This window comes from Perna viridis, chromosome 13 (genome assembly GCF_037379345.1).
Source record: "Perna viridis isolate PV_CMFRI_1.1 ecotype Kerala chromosome 13, ASM3737934v1, whole genome shotgun sequence".
NCBI lineage: Eukaryota > Metazoa > Mollusca > Bivalvia > Mytilida > Mytilidae > Perna > Perna viridis.
In genome coordinates this window covers 22,237,851-22,264,037 of record NC_142457.1, presented here as the reverse complement: position 1 = coordinate 22,264,037, position 26,187 = coordinate 22,237,851, and the positions used below count along the sequence as shown (strand labels likewise).

The window sequence follows — 26,187 nt, the reverse complement described above, 5'->3', positions numbered from 1 at the left end:
AAAATCAGCCATCTAAGGTAGTATAATACAATTAGGTCATTTCTTAACATTTGGTCTCATTTTGTTGAAATAAAGCTCTCTTGAGGCAGTCCACACAGAAATTTCGAGTGTTTTGTCATGAAAAAGTGCATATTTTCTAAATCCTTGGTGTGTGGAGGTTCAAGTCATTTATAAGTAATTTAGTGATTATTCTTATAAAATCCAGTAGCCATGGAAAACATACTGAAAAAAAATATTACTGAGTTTTAGTACAAATCAGAGGTGCCTTTCCAAAACTAATAGCCAAATACTATGTTTTATAAAATATCAGGCACTTAGACACTACCACAGGATGAAAGCAGGCATGGAGTAGGTGGAAAAAAGGTAAAAATAATAAGACCCTTCTCGATTCATTCTCTCACAATTTTAGTCCCAAAAGTTCGTGCGAAATAAGGTATTTTGAGAATCAGCCATCTGATGCTGAGGAGAGAAACTAATACGGCAGGGGGCTGAAACGTTCCGGATACCATTTTTCATTCAAATTACACCTGTTTACCATAACATATATTACATCTGTCCATGTTTAAATGCTTATCTACATTTAATCAACATTTCCATCAAATTTCAATTTTAATTTTAAGTTTTACAAAATTTGACGGAGGTAATTTGGTGTGTGAAACAGTCCGCCTTAATGTATAGTGCACCCTTATCCTGAGGAGAGAATCTAATGCGGCAGGAGACACAATCGTTCCTGATACCAGGTCTATGCTCAAAGTTTTTAGTGGAGTCCGAGTTGCTCATTTGCTTTTGTTACTCTGTTAACCCGTAGCAGGATATTCTGACTTTACTCAGAATTCTGAGCTTTAAGTTTGGAATTCCGAATATATTATTCGAAAATCTGGACTTAATTTCGGAAATAGTTTGGAAAGTGAGGACTTAGGCATTTTTCCCTCAGAAAATGTTTGGAAAATATGGACAGAATGTTTTTTACTCGGGAAATGTTCGGAAAATAGGGACTTGGAATTTTTTTCAATCGGAAAATATTCGGAAAGTAGGAACTTAGAATTTTTCCCACGGAAAACATTCGGAGAGTTGGACTTTAGAATTTTTTTTTCCAATATAATAGAAAAGCTGGATTTAGATTGTTTGCTCTTAAATGGTTTAAACAAGACTCCATACATCAAATTGTACAGTATAATTTGTAAAGTTTATTGCAATAGAAACATAGCATGTATAATGGTTTGAAAAAAATTCTACATTTACGCTGAAGGGTCTGAACTAGTACAATTTCAAATGTTCTCAATCAAAGCACTATACTACAGTACATGTATCTGCATTTGTGTTTTAGATCACAGTATCAAGCTTAAAACACATAGAGTAGCGTCCACATTATACAAGGACATTAATCTGGTTTCAATTCTTCTGACAAACTGTAAACGACTCATCTGAAATCACACGTTAGAATAGATATACAATGTACCCTTGTTTGGGTTCTGATTGCTCAGTGATACATGAATGATAATGTACAAGTACATAGGTAGTATTATAAAAATCATTTTAAGTTTAATATTTTGACTGATTACATAAAGAAAGTTATTGTTCATCTTTTTTTTCTACATGTGTATGACAGTGACATCACAAACTTATTATTAAATGCTAAGTTATTGTATTTTGAAGTTACAAGGATGTAATGCTCTTTTAGTTTACAAAACCTCAAAACCTGTTGTGTGCATCACATAATTGAGGATATTACTGCACAGACAGCCATTCCTGAATTACTACCATTTTATTTAAATTTGCACACTTTAACTTGAGGGTAATTAAAGAAATATTCAATATTGTATACCCATCACAATCCAGAATTTACATGAGAAAATGTCAACATCTTTCTTTAGAATGCATGAAATATATACCACACATATGTATGTTACCACTTCCATAATTAGTTAACCTGTTTTGATAATGACCAGTATTATTTAAGTAATCTAATTAATTTTGCAGACTGGACAATAACAGTCTGCAACTCACCATTGATTATCTTTGTTGGTACAAATATATTCTCAAAACCTCCATGTTTACAATTAAAAAATTCACCATTTCTGTATACTGCAACCCATACCTTAAAAAGAATGAATGTATGAAATTAAATTGTTGGGTTTCACTATGTAATGAAGTACAGAGAAACTGCCATTCAGTATTTGACTGTCGTGGAGAATTTGTCGAGGAATTTACGTTACTTAAATTACAAACCACCAATTTAATATTTGTGAAGCCAAAATACATTTGCCCATAATAATCATTAGCGAGCGCCGCAAGCTCTATGGTTATTATGTGTACTTTCTAAATTTCCCTTAAGGTTTCCCAATACACTAACAAAAAAAGTCATGTCCCGGAAGTAACGAAAAGTGACTGTCCTTACGGAGAAAATACGTCATTTCCTTCAGTCAAACAAATAAGACAATATGGGTTAAGATTGCGTTTCAGTAGAAATAAATTCATCTTTTCTGATAGTTTTCAAGGCTTTTTCTAATTTGTTTTAATTATTTAAAGAAGTGAATGCTATGTTTATAAAAACTTCGGGAAACACGTGGATTTACGTACGTGTATCTCCGCTGTTCCGCTGTCTTGTTGTCAAGAACCTAACCCGCCTCGGAAAAAATATAACTCTGATTATATTATCAAAAACGCAGCATAGCTTTTCTAAGATAGGAAAGGCAATAATTTTCTTGTTTGGAATTTGCAGCTGTCATCTGAACTTTGTTTATGTCAAATGTAAAATATTCCAACCTTCCGTGGAGAACTGTAATACTTCCGGTATCTGTACAGATTGAAACTAAAATTGATGTTGCTAGAGATGCCCTAAAGGGATAAAAAATGTTAAGTATTGCAAAGTGCTGTAAAGTTATTGACCATTTTGAGAGTGAGAGGAAAGGGGGTATGGGGTTGGATTTTTTTGGGGGGGATGTTCAAGTTATTCATTTATTGAAAAAAAAATATATTAACAAGACAGTTTTTTTAAATAGAAACATTGATTTTGCTTGCTGCTTAAATGTTAATAAAAATACTGAACTTGCCAAACAAAAATTTTCATCCGGGTCGACCCCCACCCACCCCCCCCCCAAAAAAAAAAAAAATCATTGTAATGTCCTTTAATATTTTTACGAGTCTCGCACAGACGGTACATATATGGTAAAGCTCATGGTGCTCGTTGGTTTAGGCAATGCCTACCCAATATTAGAAAAAACTTCATGAACTTGACGAAGTTCGGGCGTGCTATAAATTAACCTGTGTACAGTAACTGTGTGTGGTTTGAATTTGTTGGCACCTCCGTCAAAACCCCGCTTCAAGCATCATGGTAATATTGTCGTTGTATATTTCTCTTCTTGGTATATAACTTCGCTTCTTCGACAGATACCTACCAAGATATCATTGTTTTCTCGTCGCACATCGATTTCAAGCATTCCGCCGTTGATCGTATTTACATACGGGCATTTTCGAGATACGACGAAAATCGTAAATTTAAAATGAAACTGAATTAAAATAGTTTGAAAAGAGGATTTCTTTAAATGATTTAATTAAAAAACGTAATTTTAAGCAATTATTTCTCAAGTGAAGTATTATTTAAAAAAAATCATTTTAATGTCGACAAAGTCCTTTACGTAGCTCGATTTTGATTGGCAGATATATCCGGTCCTACTTAATTACGACTGCATACGCCTGCCAGGTTAAAATACGCCTGTGGGAGAAAAGCATACGCCTGTAGCATTAATATTGTGTTTTCTGTAGAAATAATATTATATTAGCTTAGTATGATGTATTTTGTTCAGATAAAGTATCTTTCAGCAAATTATTTGTTGATGGGAAGTAGAACTAACCATGTAAATAACGATCTGACAGGCGTTCGACATTCGTGATTGCGCATGCGTAATTATGTATTGAAATTAAACATGTGGACATGTGGTTTACAAAGCTGACAAAAACAAGCCGCCATGATACATGTATAATGCACACACTTCTATCATTTGAACTAGAAAAAAAACCGAGAAATAATTTATGATAAAAGTCGACATGTTTGTTTATAAAACAGCATTCTGACCTTTGAAATGTCGACAAGACGAGTTTTAACCAATTATTCTGGCTTATTTTGAAAAAAAAACTAGGAATCGGTTGTACCCTATGAGCTTCCATAACTAATCGTGTGTAATGTGTGGTTATAACGGGAAGTAAAAAGATAACATTCCATACTAAACCAACAGGGCGTTTTCCTGGCTAACGTTCAAATAAGTTAACTTCGTGCTAATTGGGAATACTGACCAGTAAAGAGTAAGATTTACTTTTCCATTCAGCATTTACTTCAGTTCATTGTACCATCTTCTTATATTGTCCGTACTTTTTTATTTCATAATTGTTGATAAATATGTCAAGGGTCAAACTTTAAGACTAAGACTAGTTTGTTTTTGTTTTTGTTTTTGTTTTTGTTTTTGTTTTTTTTTTTTGGAAATATCAAAACAGAATGAGGTCTGCCACATACAATGTACACACGTTAAATCCATATATATCAAGTATTAATACATGTATATTCAAGTACCAATCCACGTAGAATTCAGGCACTGCCAATGGTAGAGGTGATTCATGCTGTAGAATCAAAGTACTCATGTACTAAATCAATTTATATCGAAACTGTCTGCTAAAAAATTCAAATTTAAGGAGGTAGATATAGGGTAAAGGATATAACTCTTACAAATCATCATAACGTTTGTATTCTGCATTTGACATCAATCTCATGTAAGCATCAAGTAACTTGGACTGATTTCATTACGTTTCAAAAGAAAGCGTTATATGCTCTGGTGAAATCGAATATGATGCAACCATATCACTGATTGAAGAGGCGTCCCTTACCCCAGCTCTAACTCCTTAAGCGACAAATCATTGAAATAAATCATATTCTTAGAAACGTGTTACACTCAACTATCTTCATTTCTCAGTTGATAAGGTTAACAGCTGCTACAAGTTGTTTCATAGACACCTATGTGTAATGTGAAAGCGCTTAGTTTCTGGGCACCTAATCCAGAGACATGTACAATAACATAAACGATAAAACGATTAAAATACTATCACATGGGCTTGGTCCCACTCCCAAATATGCAGTCCGAATAGTATATAACAAGAAAACGGGGATACCAGATTTTGGGGTAACTCGATTCAACTCAACCCCACCTCCCCCCGAATAAAATCAAATATAATTATTACTTATTACTGCCCTGCAAACAACCTAATAAATAAACACAGGTATCACCACCAATATTTATTAATATATAGAGTCGGGCTGCATATTTGATAGTAGGAGCAAGCCCCTGTGATATAATTCCACCAATCATGGCCAAAATAGCAAAATATAATGATTAATATTGCAAAAAGCAATAATACCAGACCAAAAAATGGCACAATTCCCAAGAAATGCATTATCGAAATTCCTATGCCATCGTCTATGCAAAGTTTCATTTTTATTTGCCATCTCGTAGCTTCCGTTGTCATGAGGCGGTAATCGTAATAAAAATATATTTATGATACAGTTGATGATACGTCAGGATGGTTTCGGGGGTTATGCTACCTTTTTGTAACAAAAATGGGCAAACAATGAGCGGAAAATAAAAGCATGACATCCCTTTCTTTATAATGTTTCTTGACTGGAACCACTGCCTCAAGCCCTGCATAAGACAGTTTTCCCAATTAGTACTCGGCATTCCTTTTATCATTCCTTTTCTATGATTGAAGACTATTTACAATCTCGCTGGGTTTTCATTTCTAGTTAAACATCAAATGGTTTATTATGCATTTAAAAATGAATAGGTAACTTGAATATACTCGTATGTAGGTCCTTTTTTACCTTTAAATGTGACTATTGTTAACTTATTTATTATTGTTATGTATGTTTAACTGAGCCACTTCACAACGTATAACATTTTCAAATAGTTTGTCCTTCCTACCCAAAACATAATTAATTGTTTTAACGGAGCGTCAGCGACCTATATACATGTATGTGGAATGTAAGACTAGAACTATGAATGGCTAAAATGTTCTGACGGAAGTAGACGATTGCACAAGTGCTCCGTCCATCATTGGCATAGACTAAAATCCTATTAATTATAATGATTATTGGGACAATTTCATTATAATTCAATTTCTATATTTAAATAATGGATCTGGTTTGATTGGTTTTGTTATATTTCATTTCTTTCGATTTCGTTCTTCGTTTCGTTTGATGTTATATTGAGTTCGTTTCGGACTTTACATGTACTTCTGATACTCTGTATTATGATTGAACTGATTGAACCAGGAAGCTTTAACACAAACTGCAACAAGTAGCTATCTTACCGTGACTCAATGTCACATTGTTTGGAAAACTAATGTATTTTTCTGCGTTTCGCTTGTATAGCGGGAAAATATTGGATTGTCAATTCGAGGTTAATCACATGATATGTGGCCTGACCAATGGTAATTGGTTTTCAGGTGAGTCTGTGTTGTCATTCACTAGCCACCTTTCGCAGTGACAAGTTCAAATATGGACGCCAACATCGATGAAAAAATTCGAATTGAAGTCGCCAGTGCATTGACAGTCGCCCAGAACAACATGATGTCTGAAATAAGATCACTTTTTTTCTACTGAAATGCGTAAAATAAATGCACCGCAGAAAGATGTCGCCAACACTCAGAATCTGCTTAAAGGACACGGTTAGTGATGCAGTCGCCGCCGCCGATATTCAGGATGGGTCATGGATGCACAATTTATCTGACAAGATGACTTCTTACATTGTGTCTTCCAGGAGTGACAATATTATCAAATCTTATTTCAATTGTTTTAAAAAATGGGAAGGGTTTATTAAAAAAACAGGGGTTTTCAGCATTACCGGCCCAGCCCATACATGTCGCATTATATATCACATATTTATTAGAGTTCGGTTCCACCTGTAATACCATAAACTCCGTCGTTTACAGTTTGAAATGGGTTCGTCAAATTAATAACTTACCCGATCCCACGTTAAATTCTTTCATTGTATCTCTTCAAAAGTCGGCAAAGAGAATCGCATGTCCTCAAAAACAGAAGAAAGATCCCGTAAATACGGATTTATTGATAAAACTTTGTGGAAATTTAAGGATTCAGAAGATTTATTGGTCATTAGGGATCTAACCATGATTCTTTTGAGTTACGCTGGGTTCCTCAGATATGATGAAATAAGTTCTTTACTTTGCAGAGATGTTAAGGTTTTTGATGATTACTTAGTCATTTATATAAACAAATCTAAAACTGATCAATACAGACATGGTAATGAGGTTGTCATTGCGAAAGGTTCAACGGTGGCTTCCACTTTAAATATGTTTAATAGGTATGTTAAATGCTCGGACATAAATTTGTTTTCTGATGGTCATCTGTTCAGGCCCATATTTAGGAGCAAGTCCGTATGCAAATTGATTTACAAAACAAGAAACTTAGTTATACAGCTGCACGTCACAGTATTCTAAACAGGTTGAGGATGATTGACAATAGTTTGAATTTAGGTTTACATTCCATGCGCTCAGGTGGTGCTACAGCAGTTGCTACTTCCAATGTAAATGATAGGTGTTGGAAGAGGCATGGAAGGTGCAGGTCAGATACAAGCAAAGATGGGTACATTGCCGATTCATAAGAGAATCGATTAGAAGTCACACAAAAAAACTAGGTTTATAGACGCTCTACTTTTTCTTCGGCTCCCCCTATCTTTGTAAGTCTATCTTCTGCGGTTGGCTGGTCGGCAAATTAATATTGTCTTAATTTGTGTTTTTAGCCCATTTATATATACGAGTATGACTTTACACTTGGAGTGTTAAGGAGGTATTGCTTTGCTGAAGGCAAATAAAGGTATTGCTTTACTGAAGGCAAATAAAGGTATTGCTTTACATAATTTACATGTAAAGATACGGATTTAATTTTGCTTTACATTTACATGTAAAGGAATGGATTTTGATGCTGCTTTACATTTGCATGTAAAGTTTTGGATTGGAGTACAGAGAATACTAACAAAATGTTTCCTATAGAAATTTATAGTTAATTAGTGACAAGACGTGTCAAGTGGGGACAAGAAAGGTCAAGAATTCGAGAAATTCAAGCGACAATATTTTTTTTTCATTTATAGGCAAAATAAAGTGACATAGGGAAAAAAATGAGATAATTATTGAAAAATGAGTTAATTATTTTTAGGAAAATTTAGAAAAAAACGGAAGTCAATTGATACAAATTTAAAATTAAAAAAAAAACATATTTTCTCAATTTGACCAATGAACAGTTAGAACAAATTAGATACTACAATTCATAAATAAACTATATCTCTATACATATTAGATTTGATTTGATGTGTTTTCAAATTGATAAAAGTATGGAAACATGTTTTATGTGAAATAACAAAAAGGAAATTATTTGGAAACAATATTCAGTGGTATGATTAAAAGAAAAGCTGTTTTTTTTTATTCTTTAATGGAAGAAAAAGATAGCAACATGCATTGTTATAGAAGAACTTAGTTCAAAATATATTATAAAATAGGTTATTATCTAGAGAGATATGAAAACTTGAAAATACCAAGATTAGCAATATGCCTTATTCTAAAAAAAAATTGTATGATCGGAGCTGAGAGGTCGAGGGCATGGCATTTTGATGACATATTTTGAAGTCAGATTTCACGGCCTATTGGAATATCAATGGATCAACAGCAGAATATTTTTGTGTGATCATAACAAACATAATTTATTACTAATTTCAAGACAACAAACTTAGTTAATATTGAGGTAGCATTTATAATGCAAATTTTTTTTTAGCATTTTTTTATTTACTTTTCTGGGGGGAGGGTTTTACAGTATTTCTAGTTGATCATATAAATTCATTAAAACATAAGGACAAGTTAAAAGGGCAACGGGCATATCATGCGCTTTAAAGCGCAGTTGTTTATATATTTTCTTTAATGAAAAAAAAAATATGGCAAAAGCATTGTTATAGAAGAAATTAGTTCAAAATATATGATAAAATGGGTTATTATTTAGAGAGATATGAAAACTGCAAAAATAATACCAAGTTCAGCAATATGCCTTATTCTAAAAAATGAGAGAATTGAATCTTTATAACATATTTTGAAGTCAGTTTTCCTGTAACTTTATTGATTTATCTCTTTCTTTTTTATTATTTTTCTTTAATGAAAACAAACTTCCTGAGGCTACTATCATTTTGGAAATATTTCAAACAACCTTTTATCTTCACATTTTTACCTGAAAAATATTCTTTTCCTGGTTTTTAAAAACAGTATTTTCTTATTCTTTTTTTTTTTTTTTTTCGCTTTAAATCAAACACATAAATAAACAATTGTAATTCTCTGTTTAAATGAAAACAAAATTTTCTTTGCGCTATTCGACTTGTTGTTTCTTGTCGCTTTTTGTCACTTCTTGTCGTCAATTAGTGAGACCCGCAGACATACGTCATCATTGAAACAGAAACTCCGCGTCTGTCTGAAAGGCGTAGGAACACCGCTAATTTAAAGCCCTGACTGTGTTGCATGTCTGTAAGTCATACAAACATATTGTCCCTCAATAACTGTGTGGATTTTCAAACTTGATATATACGGTTGTGCAAAATTAAGACATGACAGTAACCTTTTGAGATTCGGTGCAGGAGATATATTTTTGTTTTGACCACCACCGATCCCGAAAGGGATTATAGTCGGCGTCACATAAATAACATACTGTTAAAATTTGAATAAAAATATTTTCTACGACTTTATTGACACCTACCGTCGTTTAAATTGTCTTAAATGACTTGCTCATTCGTTTAGCCAAACGGCTTCTCCCTAAACATTGAATCGTTAAATTCCGGTCAGATTTTAATTCTAGGTGGCAATATTTACATTGTAAAAAGTCGGCCATGTGTACAGTGATCGGGTTGCTAGGAGATGTTGTTTACGTTTAAATGGTTTGTCCAAAAACCGAAGAACCCAGAATGCAATTCGGCGTTATTTCGGATATCTCGGATTTATTTTACGCGAACAACGTATAATACCGAGAAGTTGATCAAGCAGACGATTGTCACCGGAGTTCGACGGGAACTTACGCACTTCGTTTGTAAACAAGCCAGCACTCCACAGTATTGTAGAACTGCCTAATTTTGGTCTTGTAATCTGATGCTTTGTAACATTTATCACTTTAAAAAAATGTCAAGCATCTGTAAATCTATATATCTAGAAATAGCTCTAGCCAAGGCCTTCAGGATGCAGTAAAAATGTTCTGGAAAAAAATTACCCACAGCATATAGGGTTACCATAGAAACCATGCAAAAATATGCGAAAATTTGCAAAAAAGTTCATAAAATCAGGTTTAAAAATATCAAATTTCCCGCAAAATATCTGCAATTTTTATTTCATCCCCTGAAACTGTTCAAACTTTTTCCTTCGAAAACCCCTTCCTCATATGGGCATCGCCGGTTAGATTTTGAGCTATTTCACCTTGTAATCCACTTATTAAATTTAGCATGGTGAAAAATTGACTTACTTTCACTTTCACAATGAAGTCAAATTGTTATTGAAAAAAAGCCCCTTCAACATTGAAAATATATAAAACATTGCAAAATACTTCCAAAAGTCCCCTTTTTTTCAGAAAATGTTTGATCAACAATAGATTCTTCATTTTTAATCACTATAGCAACCACCGGTTTCCATTTATGTCATTTTTCATCCCTAGCCAAAAGTGGGAAACTAAACTAAACTGTGGAGTGCTGGCCAAATCGTCCCGTAAAAACCAACATGGCGGATATTAGTATGGGATTTTCCCGTAAGGATTTGTTACGCATGATTTAAGCTAATAAGCGACTTGTTTTTGAGAAGCTGTTTGGCTAAACGAATGAGCAAGTCATTTAAGACAATTTAAACGACGGTTGGTGTCAATAAAGTCGTAGAAAATATTTTTATTCAAATTTTAACAGTATGTTATTTATGTGACGCCGAGTATAGACATGCTAGTACTTAAATTTGAGATTCCTGAGAGGTTTAACCTTATTCCTACTACGTAAGAAGTTTGAATTCCGTTCCCCCATACCCCAACTCGTAGGATGGCACCAAGTCAGAAAATAGCTTGCCAGATGGACTCTAGCATTGCTGGAGTAGGTTTAACCTGTGTAATTACAACTTTGGATTTTTTTAACGGAAAACAAGGGCTTAATATACATAAACGCACAGACGTTTGAACATTAGTGACAAATAGCAAGAAAAGAGTCAAATATTGCTATTTGTGGCTACAATTAAAACGACTGATGTACGTATCTGCAAAGTCAGGTCAAGAGGCTTAGTATTTTGACTACTCCGCTCCATGAGGGTTAACCCACAGTATGAATAGTAATCAAGGAAACCAAGGTTCTAGCAGAAATCAAATGAAAGTAATACAGTGATAAAGACAATACATGGAAAACACATACCAAAAAAAAAAAAGAACATGAAGTACATGTAAATAAAATAATACATACAAAGTAGGTTAAGTGTCCTCTGCTTTTCTAGAAACACCCGCCGAGTTGCTCATAAAAAGTCCAGGGTAGTTGAAAGATGAAAGGTTTATATAAACTCATTCTAAAGTCGATAAAAAAATTGGTAATAAGCTGAATCCACCGCCGTCAAAAGAAAAAAATATCCCCAGTGCCAAATCACAAAATAATAGTTAAAGCTACGTTTCACAGCACAGCGATATGTAACTGATTTTAACCGGTATGAAAGGTCTAAACTCATTCAAAAGTCAATAAAAAATACATTTTGTAACAAGCTTTATCTGTTTTTGGATTCGACGCTGGAGAAAATTTTTTGCTTTGACCACCACCGTCAAAACAAAAAAATAAAACCAATGCCAAATCCCAAAAATACTAAGCAATATATAATTGATTTTAAGAGAATTGTCTGTACGTAGCTGATTTTAACCCAAGTCCCATGTAATCACAACTTTGGATTAGTTTTTGTAAAGAAAAACAGGGGCTTGATATACATGTACTTAACCAAGGTAATATCTAGAGCTTTAGTATTTTGTATTTTGACCACCAGTATGGGGTTTAACAATATATGATGATGTAACTCCTCCCTTTACACTACGCTCCGTGAGGGTTAACAAACTGTATGAAAGGTCTGAACTCATTCAAAAGTCGATAAAAAAAATATAACCAAGGTAATATCTAGAGCTTCATCCGTTTTTGGATTCGGTGCTGGAGATATATTTTTTTTTGTTTTGACCATCACAGTCAAAACATAAAAAATATAACCAATGCCAAATCCAAAAATGGATTATATTAAGCTATATTTAACTGATTTTAAGAAGTAGGAATTTAAATCCTATAGTTCTCTATTTATATTACAGAAAAATGGCATCTGAAAGCTGCAGCATCTGTCTGTTACTAGAAAGGACCAGCACTCCTGAAGTATGGTGTCCACAATGTGAGGAATCCCTCTGTTCAACATGTAGTGAGCAACACAGAGTAGGCAAAGCAACAAGGGACCACAGCACCATACCTTATGAAGATTACCTAAAATTACCATCTTTTATCCACAAAATTCAACTCGACTGTGAAGAACACAAACAAAAATATCAATATTACTGTAGGTCTCACGATTGTGTTGTCTGTTATATGTGTTTATTGCAATCTCATAAAAAATGTGAAGACACTCTACCTATAGACGATGTGATCAAAAAAGTAAAATCTTCAGCCATGTTCGAAAATGTTTGGATATCATTAAAAATTACTCATCAAACGTTTTTGACAGCGATCACTGAAAAAGAAGAAAATGTGAAAATACTGAAAGCTAAGAAGGAAGAATTATCAACAAATGTAAAAAAAAGAACACAAAGACTTATTGATCAAATTAAGAAACTAGAAAACAAAACACTATCAACGTTAGAGTCAGTTGTAAATGAAAATGTAAATGAAATCAAAGCCACCACAAAAATCCTGGAATCAAATAAAAGAAAACTTGGTGAATTATTGGGACAAGAGGAACTCATTAAGAAACATGCATCAAATTTCCAAGCATTTATTGCAACAAAACAAATGGAGAGAAAAGTTCAAGAATCAGAAGAAATCTTACAAAAAATATCTGAAAAAGGAGCCATGGATAATACAGACATAGAAATGAATGAAAACATCACAGCAGACGACACAATTTTTGGAATTAAAACTCTGTGTGACATTAAAGTATCAAGAGAAAAAAATGCAACCTCCATAGACATAAACAAACCAAACATAGGTCAGGCAGAGATGAAGACAAGATTCCCCAGACAACTGACACTTAAACAACAGTTTACAGTAGATCAAGGTTTGTGTACTGGTTGTTGTACGCTGCCTAATGGACTCCTGGTGTTGACTGATGTGTCCAATGGTGTAGTAAACATACTACACAGTAATGGTCAACACAAATCATCAGGCAGATTTAATGGAGGATACAATGCAGTATGGGATGTAACAGTCATCAATGAGAACCATGTTGCTGTTTCTAATCCTGACCATAAAACAATCTCCATCATAGATGTAGACAGGAGTAAAATCATTAAAACACTTCAGATAAAGAGTCCAGTCTGGGGAATTACACATAGTGATGGACATTTATACTTCTGTGTACATCAGGTAGGAATCCGAAAAATTAATATAGATACAGAAAAAATAGACAAACTCCATGATGACCAGACTGTTGATGGTAGTTCATATATAGACACAGATGGCAACAGAATATGTTATACCTGTTCTAGGAACAACAACGACACAGTTACTGTCTTAGATTCTGACCTCAGAGTTATCTTCACATTCAAGGATCACAATACAATGTCACGGCCTAGTGGAATATCAATGGATGAACAGCAGAATATTTTTGTGTGTGATTATTACAACAATAATTTATTACTAATTTCAAGGGATGGAGATAAACATGAAGTTGTAGTCGGTGGAGATGATGGGTTGTATTGCCGTCGGTGTGTACATTATGATAAAGTGACCCATCATCTCACTGTTGTTGATGATAATGTGGTCAGGATATTTACTGTATATTGACTTTTGATGGAGAACCAACACTGAGATAAACAAATTATTGAGATTAATTCAATGTCAAGGTAAGAAAACATTTCCACCTTTTTCTTAATTGTCAGACATAAATAAACATGTGATAATTAACTTGATTAAAAGAAAAGAAACATGATTTAATTTTTGGACTTTATTTTTTATATGTATACACGAATTCACCTCAGCCTGTTTGCAGTTTTTTTTTATTATCTTTTAAATTACTCATAAGTTCTTTTTAAAAAATTGCCATTTTATTCATGTCGTTCTGTACTACAACTTTCATACAAATATTTTTCGTTCTTACCTCCGAGATCGAAATATTTCCATTTTTATTTTTATGAGAATTTTGCATTGAGCGTATTGTTTGTCCGCCATCTTGTTTCTATGGGTATTTTGAAATGTTCCCTATTATCTCACAATTGAAGAGCTGAAATACCATGATTTCCCGCCACATGTCTGGTTCCCTGCCAATTGAATACTATATGTGGTAAGTTATATATTAGGTACCAGTTGTAACATTTTCATTCGAAACCGGGTTTTTCTTTCATTAAATGTAAATAGCAGAAATATGATATAAGATCATTTAAAAAAATAAAAATTGGCTGAGGTGAATTCGAGTATATAAGGTTTGTTTTTCTAAAGTAATTTTAATCATATCAGACATTTCCACTTTTTTTTAAATTGTCAGACATAAATAAACATACATTTGTTCATATGATTATTAACTTGATTAAAAGAAAAGAAACATGATTTAATTTGTGGACTTAATTTTCAAAAATCTTAACAATATTTGACAGAACTTTCTACTTTTATATTGGCATAAGATTACAAAAATATGATAATTATTAACTTATTAAAAAAATCTTTGAAATAGTACAGAAATTTCATATTGAGTACAGTGTAAAATAAATTTAATTTATATTTTTTTATCAATCAGTGTTGGTCTTCATCAAGATTGTTAAATACATGTACATGTATCTACATGTAGATGTGTCATCATTGAAAATAATTTTTGCCTTTTGTTGTATATATTTGCATTTTCATGTTTCTAAATTAATGAAATTTTCTCGTTTGAAAACTGAAAATAATTAAAATTATAAATTTTAATACTAGTATTACTTTGTGTAAATATCTTACACCATTACAAGTTCCAACATCAAAATATGAATGTGGTAAAAATTAAGTACATGTACATGTACTGTATTAGTGATTTATTCATACCCAGTATTTAGATGTAGGCCTTTAAAAATAACTTTCTTTAAAACAATAATTAAAAAAGTACAGTCATGTAATGTACATGTAGCATTTTTTTAGTCATGGTTAGAATTAATTTAATAGAATTTTTTTTGGCAACATGTGATATCCTTATAAGTCTTCATTGCTTCAACTAAAATGAACATATTTTTTTTAAATGGTTGATTTATTTCAGAACTTTTATTGTTTTTTTCTTTTTGGAAATATCAATTACATGTATATTATTGAAAGATACTACTAAGGACATTAAATTACCCACAACAGTGATTACATGTACTTGCAACTTCAATAATTAAAAGAAATACATGTATCTCCAATTTATTGATTCACATGTAGGTACATGTACATCTACATGTATAAATGTTGATTTTTAAGTCAGTTGTTGTAAATATATATGTACATGTATGTGTATTTGATTTTATATATTTAGCACTAACAGGGGCGGATGGAGAAATTATGAAAAATGGGAGGGGTGCCAGGTTATTATCTGCTCATTAAGGTCCATAGATTACAAAAATTAATAATTATTTTGTGTGTGTGTGTGGGGGGGGGGGGGGCGAGTTACACCTTGAACCCCTGGATCCGCCACTGTAATTATGTTAACACCTATACCTGTATTTTATAATTAGTTCAAATCTAATGAATGATTCATGTGAGGAACAATGCCAGTTCATATTTTTATGACTATACTCAGTATGTTATTTATGTGACGCTGAGTATAATAAGATTATAACATGTATATGTACTTTGAATGGTGCATTCAGATTTAGTTGGTGTTTTTTTTTTCTCTTGATGGACTAAGACAACATTAATTTATTAAACAAATTCAGATTTAAAGATAAATAAAACATGTTTAATCTATAATGATTTAATTTATCAGAAATCTTTATAACAATATCAGAAATAATCTTTTTTTTTCTAAGAAATGTTTTTCAGAAACATGTTTTAATTTATGGACTTAATTATCTTTAATAACTTTTTACTTTTTTATTTACATAAATGTAATACATTTTGCAATTAACTTAATTAAAAATCTTTAAAAGAAATAATACAAAATTAGTTTATATAGTAAAATGATTGATTTTTTTTGGAAATTATTTCATATTTCTTTATTCTTTATTTCTTTAAGTCTTGGTCTTCATCAAGTTTTTCAAATACATGTATCTAGATGTGTCATCAGTGAAAATCTGTTTCTTCGTTGTTGTTGTACATGTATATAGTTGTATTTATCATTTTCATGTTTCTATCTTTGATTTAGTCATACTCAAATGATTTAAGAAATATTTATTTGTTATTTGTCATGAATATCATATATACATGTACATGTATATTCTTTGAAAAGACTCTTTAAAACAATGAACATTTTAGGCACTGTAAACAAATAGTTATAACTTATTGTAGTTATAAATATTATGAATAGATGTACATGTATGTATCCTTTTACTGACTATTTATAAAAACAATACTTTCAAAAAATTAAAATGAAACTGTAAAAGAAGTAGTTATGTAAAAACATGTACTGTACTTTATTTGTATTTTTATCCAGGATTTGAATTTTTTTACAAGACATTTCACCTTCAACTTTGGCAACTTGTGATATCCTTGTACATGTAAGTCAAATTTAGTTTGTTTTTTTTTTAAATTTAAATACATTTCTTCATGCACTTTACATTTATAAATCCTTCTGAAGTTACATGTATATTCATTTGTTTTTCTTGAAATTTTAAATATTTTTAACTTTAAGTAAATAAACTGGAAATTATTTTCACTAATTATAAATACATGGAGATTTCTTCAATACTTACCATGTGTACAGTACATCATCTACGTTTAAATGTAATTTTTATCAGTATATAAATGTACATGGCATGAGTAGAATGCACATTTATTTATTTACAATATTTGTTTATTTTTCATTTTTATTTTTTTTGTAAATATATATGTTTCGTTTTCGTGTGTATGTACAATGTACTACAGAGTTGGATTGAGAAACTTTTAAAAAGGGAAGTCCCCCAAGGGCACTCAGATCATTATTTGCTCATTGGATATTTTGAATGAAGATACATGTAACACAAATTTTCCACCACCCCATGAACCCCCTGGATACCCACTGTAAATATGTTTACATCAATTATTTATAATTCAATTCCACCAAAGTCTGACAATTTAATAGGAAATCTCATGTGACTTGTTAACAAGGCTTTTTCCTGAGATGGATAAACCCAGTTTTTATTTTAGAACTAATGAGGCCTAGCCATATGGAATTACATGTTCATGTACATTAAACAGTAGAATGATTTGGAATTTATCTTCTGATACACTAGGAACAATATTCGTGTATCTACATGTAGATGGCCAAGGCATGGTGGAAGTTGGTTTTAAACACTTAGTGAATTCGGATTTTCCGATAATGGGTGAATCCAACATATTTTATCATGATCAATATGGATATTAATGACAAACCTAATATTTAATGTCCATCAAAAATGTGACACATTCCAATAGAGTCTGTGGAATATGTATTCATCTTCAGGATGCAGTCAACGTGGACTATTTAAAGATTGCGTATAGTTCAAGCGACTTTGCCAATTCACAGAGTCTTTAATTATGTACTCTGCCAATATGGATTATCGCATGAAAGGCAGACTATTTGGATTCTTTTTTAAAGATGGAATTATTTTCTCTAGTGAGAACTTTCGTTTATGTAGAACTAAGCTATCAAAGGTTTTTCATGTATTATACATTGTGTCTTGATTATTTGTTTGAACTTGCACTTCAGCATGTTGAAGAGTGAAGTTAATAACACTTATAAAATACATGTACATGTAGTGTTCATTTGTAATTATTCATTCAGTTGTAGAGATTTCCAAATTTAAAAACATTATGGGTAATTGGCTAAATTGGAAAAAATTGTTATCAGGCAAAAAAAAAAATTACATGTCAATATTACTTGTTTTTTTATTTTAACACCATACCACAGTGCACTTGAAAAGCATATAATTTTGGTAAGGCGAGTTATAATCTCAATGAAATGCGCACAAAATGAACATTTCAAGGGCAGCTAATTCTGTCAAAAATTTATTTTTTCTTACTTTCTCTTAAAAAATTATTCTGAACAAATCTATTGATGTAGAGATCAAAGTATAATCTTTTCAAATAAAGAAAGTATCCTTGAGTAAAATTATTCTGTCATATTTGTGGGTTATGGACATGCATATTTCCTGATTTAAAACTTGCACTTAATTATTTAGTATCAACAGAGATCCAGTCCAATGATATTAATTCTAAAGTACATTGTATTACAGTGTACAGGTCGTTCTAAGGGAGATAATCCATTTTGCTTCCATGCCAATGCTGTCCATCATTCATCAGTAGTAAAATTTTGTTTCTGTGAACAAACAAGAGTTTGAATCATCAAGATTTTTTTCATAGTGGGGACTTTCATTGTTTTTGTTTTGTTTTTTTTTGTTTGTTCTTTTTTGTACACTTTATTACAATATTTTAACAACATTTACCATTTAATTTTTTTGGATTTTTTTTTAATGCTATAGAAGTTAAAGTTCTAAAGTTACTATTGCAATAACTTAATAATACATGTATGTCAATTTTGATCATGTGTAAATTAAATATGCTTTCAATTCAAAATTACTGTGAAACATTAGCAAGCTATTGCAGTCCTCCATATTAGAAGAGAAGAGTTATTGTTCCTGAATTTTTTCAAGTATCCAGAATTTTACTTCTAATCCAAGCAAATTTGATATTTTTTGTGTAAATTGTCATGTAATAGTATTCAGACTGCTGGTGTAAAAAAAAAAATAAAACATTTTACGAAAATCTCTTTTTGTTTGCCCTTAAGGGCTAGTTTTAATGTCTTGGCCTGTCTCTGGCCATTTTCTGAAGATGTTCCCATGAGGGGTTAATTTTGCGCATTTCCAACACAATGGTATGGCGTCATCTTATCTCTTCTTGGCTTTAACTCTAGTGTCAATGGAAGGGCTGTTTAAGTGTGGTCTTGTTGATGTTTTGTCAAGATGTGTCCAATTTATCGCTACCATATGATGATGGTATGTTTCATGCCTTCGTGATTGTATCTACTAAAGAGGTCATGTCTTCCTGATTGTATCTACTAAGGAGATCCATGTTGGAGGCCTTATTAAAGAGGGTTCCTTTCAATTTCACTAGTATAACAACATTTTACACAAGAAAAGTTTGAAACAGATAATTAACTGTGGTGGAATAATGGTATCACGCTGTCGTCAGTTCGTTATTGTCGTCTGCCATCTAATAATGGTATCATGCTGTTGTCCGTTTCTTTATTGTTGTCTGTGGTGGAATAATGATATGCTATAGTCAGTTTTGCCATTGTTGTCTGAGGTGGAATAATGGTACTACACTCTAACCAGTGTCGTCATTGTCGTCTGCGGTGGAATATTGGTATGCTGTCGTCAGTTTCGTCATTGGTGTCTGTGATGGAATAATGATATGCTATAGTCAGTTTCACTATTGTTGTCCGAGGTGGAATAATGGTACCATGCTGTTGCCAGTTTGGTCATTGTCGCCTGCGGTTGAATAACGGTATCGCGCTGTTATCAGTTCCTCTTTGTCGTCCGTGGGGGAATAATGGTATGATGTCGTCAGTTTCATCATTGTTGTCTGCGGTGGAATAATGGTTTAAGCTATAGTCAGATTCGTCATTGTTGTCCTGTGGTGGAATGATGGTACTACGCTCTTGTCATGTCATCATTGTCGTCTGCGGTGGAATAATGGTATCACGCTTGTCGTCAGTTCATCATTGTTTTCTGTATTTGAATAATAGCATCATGCCGTCGTTATTGTTGTCTGCAGTGGAATAATGACATCATGCTATCGTCATTGTTGACTGCGGTGGAATAATGATATGCTATAGTCAGTTTTGTCATTGTTGTCTGTGGTGGAATAATGGTACTACGCTCTCATCAGTGTCGTCATTGTCGTCTGCGGTAGAATAATGGTATCACGCTTGTCGTCAGTTCATCGTTATCTGTATTTGAATAATGGTATCATGCTGTCGTCAGTTTCGTCATTATCGTCTGCGGTGAAATAATGGTATGCTTTAGTCAGTTTCATCATTGTTGTCTGTGGTGGAATAATGGTGCCATGCTGTCGTCAGTATCTTTGTCGTCGGTGGTGGAATAATGGTATCATGATGTCAAGTTTCATCATTGTTGTCTGTGGTGGATTAATGGTTTAAACAATGGTCAGTTTCGTCATTGTCTGGTGGAATAATGGTACTACGCTTTCATCAGTGTCGTCTGTGATGGAGTAATGGTATCATGCTCTCGTCAGTTTCGTCATTGTTGTCTCCAATGGAATAATGGTATCCTGCTATAGTCATTTTCGTCATTGTTGTCTGTGGTTGATAATGTTACTACGCTCTCATCAGTGTCGTCATTTTTGTCTGCGGTTGAATTATGGTATCATCTTGTCATCAGTTCGTCATTGTCGTCTGTAATGGAATAATGATATCATGCTGTCTTCAGTTTCGTCATTGTTGTCTGCGGTGGAATAATGACATCATGCTATCGTCATTGTTGACTGCGGTGGAAAAATGATATCATGCTATAGTCAGTTTAATCATTGTTGACTGCAGTGGAATAATGGTGTCATGCTGTCGTCAGTTGTCGTCTGTAGATTTTTCATGTTAGTATACATTGAGTGTATCGATTTTCATGAAATTAAACAACCAAAGAAAGCCTGGGATTGATTTTAGGGGTTTCAACTTGAACTAATTACGAATAAGGGATCAGAAACAAACATTTTCCTGTTTTGCAGATAATAGCTTGAGTAAAGATGAATGGATCTTATAAATGAGCCTCAAGGTGACATACTTATCATTAAAAGAAAGGCTTTTTGATTGTGGGGGTTGTGCTTATTGAGCAATAAAGGGCAAAACAGGGACTTTGGGGTCAAGTTCTTTTCCTGGCTAATTGCTATTAAAATTGAGATCTGTATCAAGCTTGGAAAGCGCGTAAACTTTTGGCCCAACTGTTCATGATTATACATCTGCATTCTAATCAAGCATTGCCCTGCGAAGCATTTCTTTTGCTTAATATGAAAGTAAGACACAGACCATTTTCTTTTTGAAGGGGCTCGGATTTAATGTTGAGTTAATTTTTGCCCACACACGAAAAGTATTTCTTTTTTTCAGCAGCAGCCGTAGTTAAAAATTGTATTTGAATATCTATATTGTTAAGGGATGGTGGAAATATTAAACAATATTAATATTTTTTTTTAATCAATGACTGAGTAAAATACTTATGGCTAAAATTTGGAGTAATTTTATTTTTTCCATAACAAACCAAGCCTCCCCATCAGTACAAACAAATGTTATGTGCCTAACAATTGGTACAAGAAACAGATTAAAGGGAAATCTATTAGACTAAGAAGACAAAATTATCAAAAGGGTGGCTCACATTGAACTATAGCATGTGAGCTGAGATAGCACCCGTGAACACCCCCACCCTAATCAACTAATGATTTTCAGGTACCCTTATACCTCCCATTTCCGAATCTTTTTGACACCAAGAGATAAACTGAAGTATATTTGTATTTTTTTGGCAAATTTTAATACCTCACTGAGGCAAAAATCAATTTTTAAAATTTTTTTTCTACTCAATTCTTCTTTCTTCTTCCATGTCTTCCTTTTATGCTGAATTGCTGATAAACAATAATCACCTGTCATAATGAAGATTGATTTTGCTAGAAACACAGAGTAAAGTCAAATGCAGTAAAAATAGAAAACACCACATCATTTATCTGCTAGTCTTTTATTATTTTCTGTCCAAAAAAAGGAAAAAAAATTGATAAATAATCCATTACTGGTATAAACATGTATGTGATAAACAGAATATGTACAGCCATTTTAATATCGCCCTTGTTATCAGCCTTTGATTGATATTATCTTTGATCCGCCGATATCAAGATCTCGGGTTGAAAAAAAGGGGAATTAGCAAGGCCACATTTTAATATTTGTAAATTTTCATTGTTAAGTAATAAGGAAATATTGATTTATATTTTTTTTCTGTCAATGCCTGAGAAAAAAAGAAGAGAAACAAGAGTTTCCAGAAGCCTGAATCGCTCACCTTGTTAAATGTTGCCTTTCAAAGGCAATACATTTTAACGAGAAGTTGTCCAACAATTTTGACTCAAGAATTCTTTGGTAGGACTTATCATAAGATCTTCTCAACAATTGAAAGTTTCTTTAAATCTATCATAGTTCTCAAGATATTGACTGAAAACTGTTAAAAAAGGAGTCATTTTTCCCCTTTCAAGGGCAAAAACTCATCAGACAACTTTTATCCCTGAAGACTTTTATAGTCCTAATAATATGAATCATTTCAGCTATCGAAAGAATTTTGCTAAACCTAACGGTTTTGGAGATCTATGTGAAAAAACTACTGTCTGACCCCTATGTTCGATATTTAGTAACAGCGGCAATGTTTTTCGACGAATCAAAAATCCCCACATTAGTTCTATGCAGGATACCCCAAGGAACATTCATACCAAGTTTGGTTTCAATTAGTCAAGTAGTGTCAGAGGAGAAGAGTTTTGAAAGAAATAACATTAAAAATGGCAAAAATCATTGAAAAAGGGCAACAACTCCAACATGGCTTAAGGTCTCACTAACCACTTCTAACGTTTCCATTACTTTACATGTTGAAAAAGTAATTTTCAAAGTCTCACAGTGAATTCCCAGGACAATGACATCTTAAAGTTGCATACCGTTGCGAAGCTTGGAAAATAAGGCTTCCCAAATCATTATGCTAATGGTACGATGATTGTAGAAATTCTTCACAAAATTTACTTGAATAAATAATACTGAAAATCCACATTTTTACCTGTTCTGCTAACTGACAGCATGGAGGCAAATTACTCACACATGTAAACAATATTCATACACTTTTGTAATTAATTGCATTTATGATTTTAAAGTACACATTCTCAGCTTTATTTTGACTACTTTTAATCATAATACACACAATTAATGCACTTACAATGCATATGTCTAGGTTCAGTGTGTTTTTGGCACTACATAGGGGGGTGGCCATTTGACCTGGAAGTAGTTAGTGAGACCTAAGGGATTAAAACCAAAATTTGACCTGAGATAGATCTCATCATGCTGAACACTTTTACCCCGGTCAGAATTTAGCTAAACCTAACGGTTTTGGAGATCTATGTGAAAAAACTACTGTCTGACCCCTATGTTCTAGTTTTAGTAACAGCGGCAATGTTTTTGGACGAATAAAAAAATCCCTCATTTGTTCTATGCAGGATACCCCAAGGAACATTCATACCAAGTTTGGTTTCAATTGGTCAAGTAGTGTCAGAGGAGAAGAGTTGTGTATAATTGTTAACGACGACAACAGACGCCAAGTTATGGTAATAGCTCACATGGCCTGTGGGCAGGTGAGCTAAAAATGGCTTAAATTTTGAAAATTACTTTTCTCCAAATTATCCGACCCCACCCACTTTCCCTTCAGTATTAAAAAGATTCAGTGCCTAAGATGGATATAGTGTTGGTCTTAAGTTTTCTTTGAGTTGTAAAAGAAGTTTTCAAATATTATGACTATAAATATTAAGCGTGAATTTAAGAGAAGCCAAAAATGGTCTAAGGGAGGTAATTCAAGAAAGTTTTCTCTTCACATTAAAAAAAAAAGTTTGACACAAAACTAAGATGGTTTTATATACGGTGAAACCTGTCTATACCAAACACTTTTTTAAAGATCTTTATATCAGTGTAAATGTACATTTTGAAACCTTAGAAAACCAACCACCTATACAAGTCTGAACGGAGCCAGTTTTAAATTTGAAATATATAGGTTTAGATAGATTTCTCACTATGTAGTTTTAATAAAATAATGCTCATAGATAAATAAATATTGTGACATTCCTTAGTCAGTTCATTTTGTGCCTTAAACAGCTTGCCCAAAACCTGAAACTAGTAAAAACTGACAGGTTATTGAAACATGTGGGAGTTTCAGTCGTGTTATCAAGAAAAAATTACTGAAATTGACTGTTCATTTAGTAGCTAATTGAGTTAATGGCACAGATTGTTAGTTGCACTGTTTGTTTGTGTAATATGTGAATTGCAATTTAAATTGTCATATCAAATGGCCTAAACCCTACAGATTTGGAAAGCCTTAATCACTTCTGAGTTTATTACACTGAAAAAATACATCAGAAATGTAACAAGATGATCCTCACTGGTTATACTTCAACCCTCCCCCACCTCCCCCGAAAAAAAGGTCAGGCTGGTCTTAAAAAAAAAAGTGTTAGGCTGGTCTTTAAAAAAGAGGTTTTGGCTGGTCTTTAAAAAACAGGATTAGGGTAGTCTGGTCTTAAAAAAGACGGTTAGGTCGGTCTTAAAAAAGGAAGGTCTAAATATATTTTAGAATACTCAAGAGGTCAAGCTGGTCTTACATTTGTCTTTAGAAAGGGAGAGTCGAAATCCATTCTGGAAGATTGAAGAGTAGAAATTCTATGGTAGGTCCCCAGTTGCTGAATCTACTGATGATGATGAAATGCCATAATCTCAAACAGCCCCATGCACATAGTACTGGAAGATGATATATACACAGTCAAAATGAACATGGAACAATTGAGATGAAAGCAGACTTTGATTCCATCTGACAAATTCTTCAATGCCACTAGAGATACAAAGTCCTGAAAAAGAAGAACAAGAATAAGAATGCTGTACTTCCATGCATAAAATCTGTATCAAGTGAACGAATGACCTTAATATCTAATACTAAACACTAATCTGTTATCAGTGAACTAATGACCTTAGTATTTAACAAAAAACACTAATAAGTTAAAGTGAAATTTTTATTTTTATATCTAAAACAGAACACTTAAACCTGTCTTAACTGAACCTGAATACCTGTCTATAACAGACACTTTTTAAACTCACATACCAAACATCAGCTCAATATGTTGAGAAAAAAAGTCCTGAAAACTGTTGACTTAAAGGAAATTGTTGATTCGAAGGCCTGTAATTTTGGTAAAAGTCAGCGGAGCAGAACAAAACCTATAGATACTCATCATTTTTCAAAAGATAGGGGTTGAATATCTCAAATTTGGACTTTTTTTTTGGTTTTGAGGGGTACCAAATTCTCTTTTTGAGAAATATTCCTACTCAATCTTGCTTGAAAAAGGAACTTTACAAAATGGATGCCTTTTTTCAGAAGTGCCATCAAAAGCTAGAGGAGAAATGTGTCCTTGGGCTAAATGGAGAGTGTTTTATTTGGACAGGGTCATGTACACCAAATGGCAAATATGGGGTCATAAATTGTAGATTTCCTGGTGCCATTGGGTGGAAATTATTATATGTGCACAGGCTTCCATACATGATACAGCATAGGGCTCCACAGTTAGCAGTTGTTGATGTATCACACCTGTGCCACATTACCAAATGCATAAATGTAGCCCTTCTGGTGTTGAAACCACATGGTTTCAACAACAGTAGGCAAACAAGTGTGTCGAAAGGGGAATGTATAGGTCACATTGCCCCTTTTCCGCCCTGTTTAGTGCACCTTAAGATGCCAGATAATAATTTAGGTATTTTAATGGATTTAAAAGAAAATGGGCAGGGGAAAGTGTTCATTTATTCATTAAATTTCATTTTATTCGTATCAATATAAGAAATCTTTTTGAAAGATTTGGGTGGTCCTTAAAAGGACCTTTGATTTTTTTAAGCTGTCTGTCTTTTACTTAGGCATTTTCTTCTTGCAGTATGCATCATGCATCATCTCATCTGGTACAGGATCTAGTTGCCCTTTTACATAGTCTGGTCTCTTTTTGTGGAGCTCTTTATGAATCTTGT

General features: G+C 32.9%; 1 protein-coding gene and 1 long non-coding RNA gene across 7 annotated transcripts in view; one reads left to right on the top strand and one right to left on the bottom strand.

The window, feature by feature from the left end:
• The window catches only part of LOC148600004 (uncharacterized), a 61,060-nt gene that overhangs the window by 17,488 nt on the left and 17,385 nt on the right, over positions 1-26,187 (top strand). For 2 of the 6 annotated variants that reach the window (XM_088556986.1, XM_088556987.1), the window contains one exon: positions 12,383-19,160. In XM_088556986.1, coding sequence (XP_088413112.1) covers positions 12,387-14,063 — 1,677 coding nt within the window. In that variant the 5' untranslated portion in view covers positions 12,383-12,386 and the 3' untranslated portion in view covers positions 14,064-19,160. Of the gene's footprint in view, positions 1-4,195; positions 4,303-9,514; positions 9,562-12,382; positions 19,161-26,187 lie in introns of those variants that run through there. The other 4 variants (XR_015917580.1, XR_015917579.1, XM_088556985.1 and 1 more) reach the window with 3 other exon arrangements.
• Positions 1,175-3,757, bottom strand: LOC148600006 (uncharacterized). Its single transcript, XR_015917585.1, has 3 exons — positions 3,399-3,757; positions 2,008-2,098; positions 1,175-1,424 (listed from the first exon to the last, which is right to left on the bottom strand). It is a non-coding gene; the product is annotated as an uncharacterized LOC148600006 (long non-coding RNA).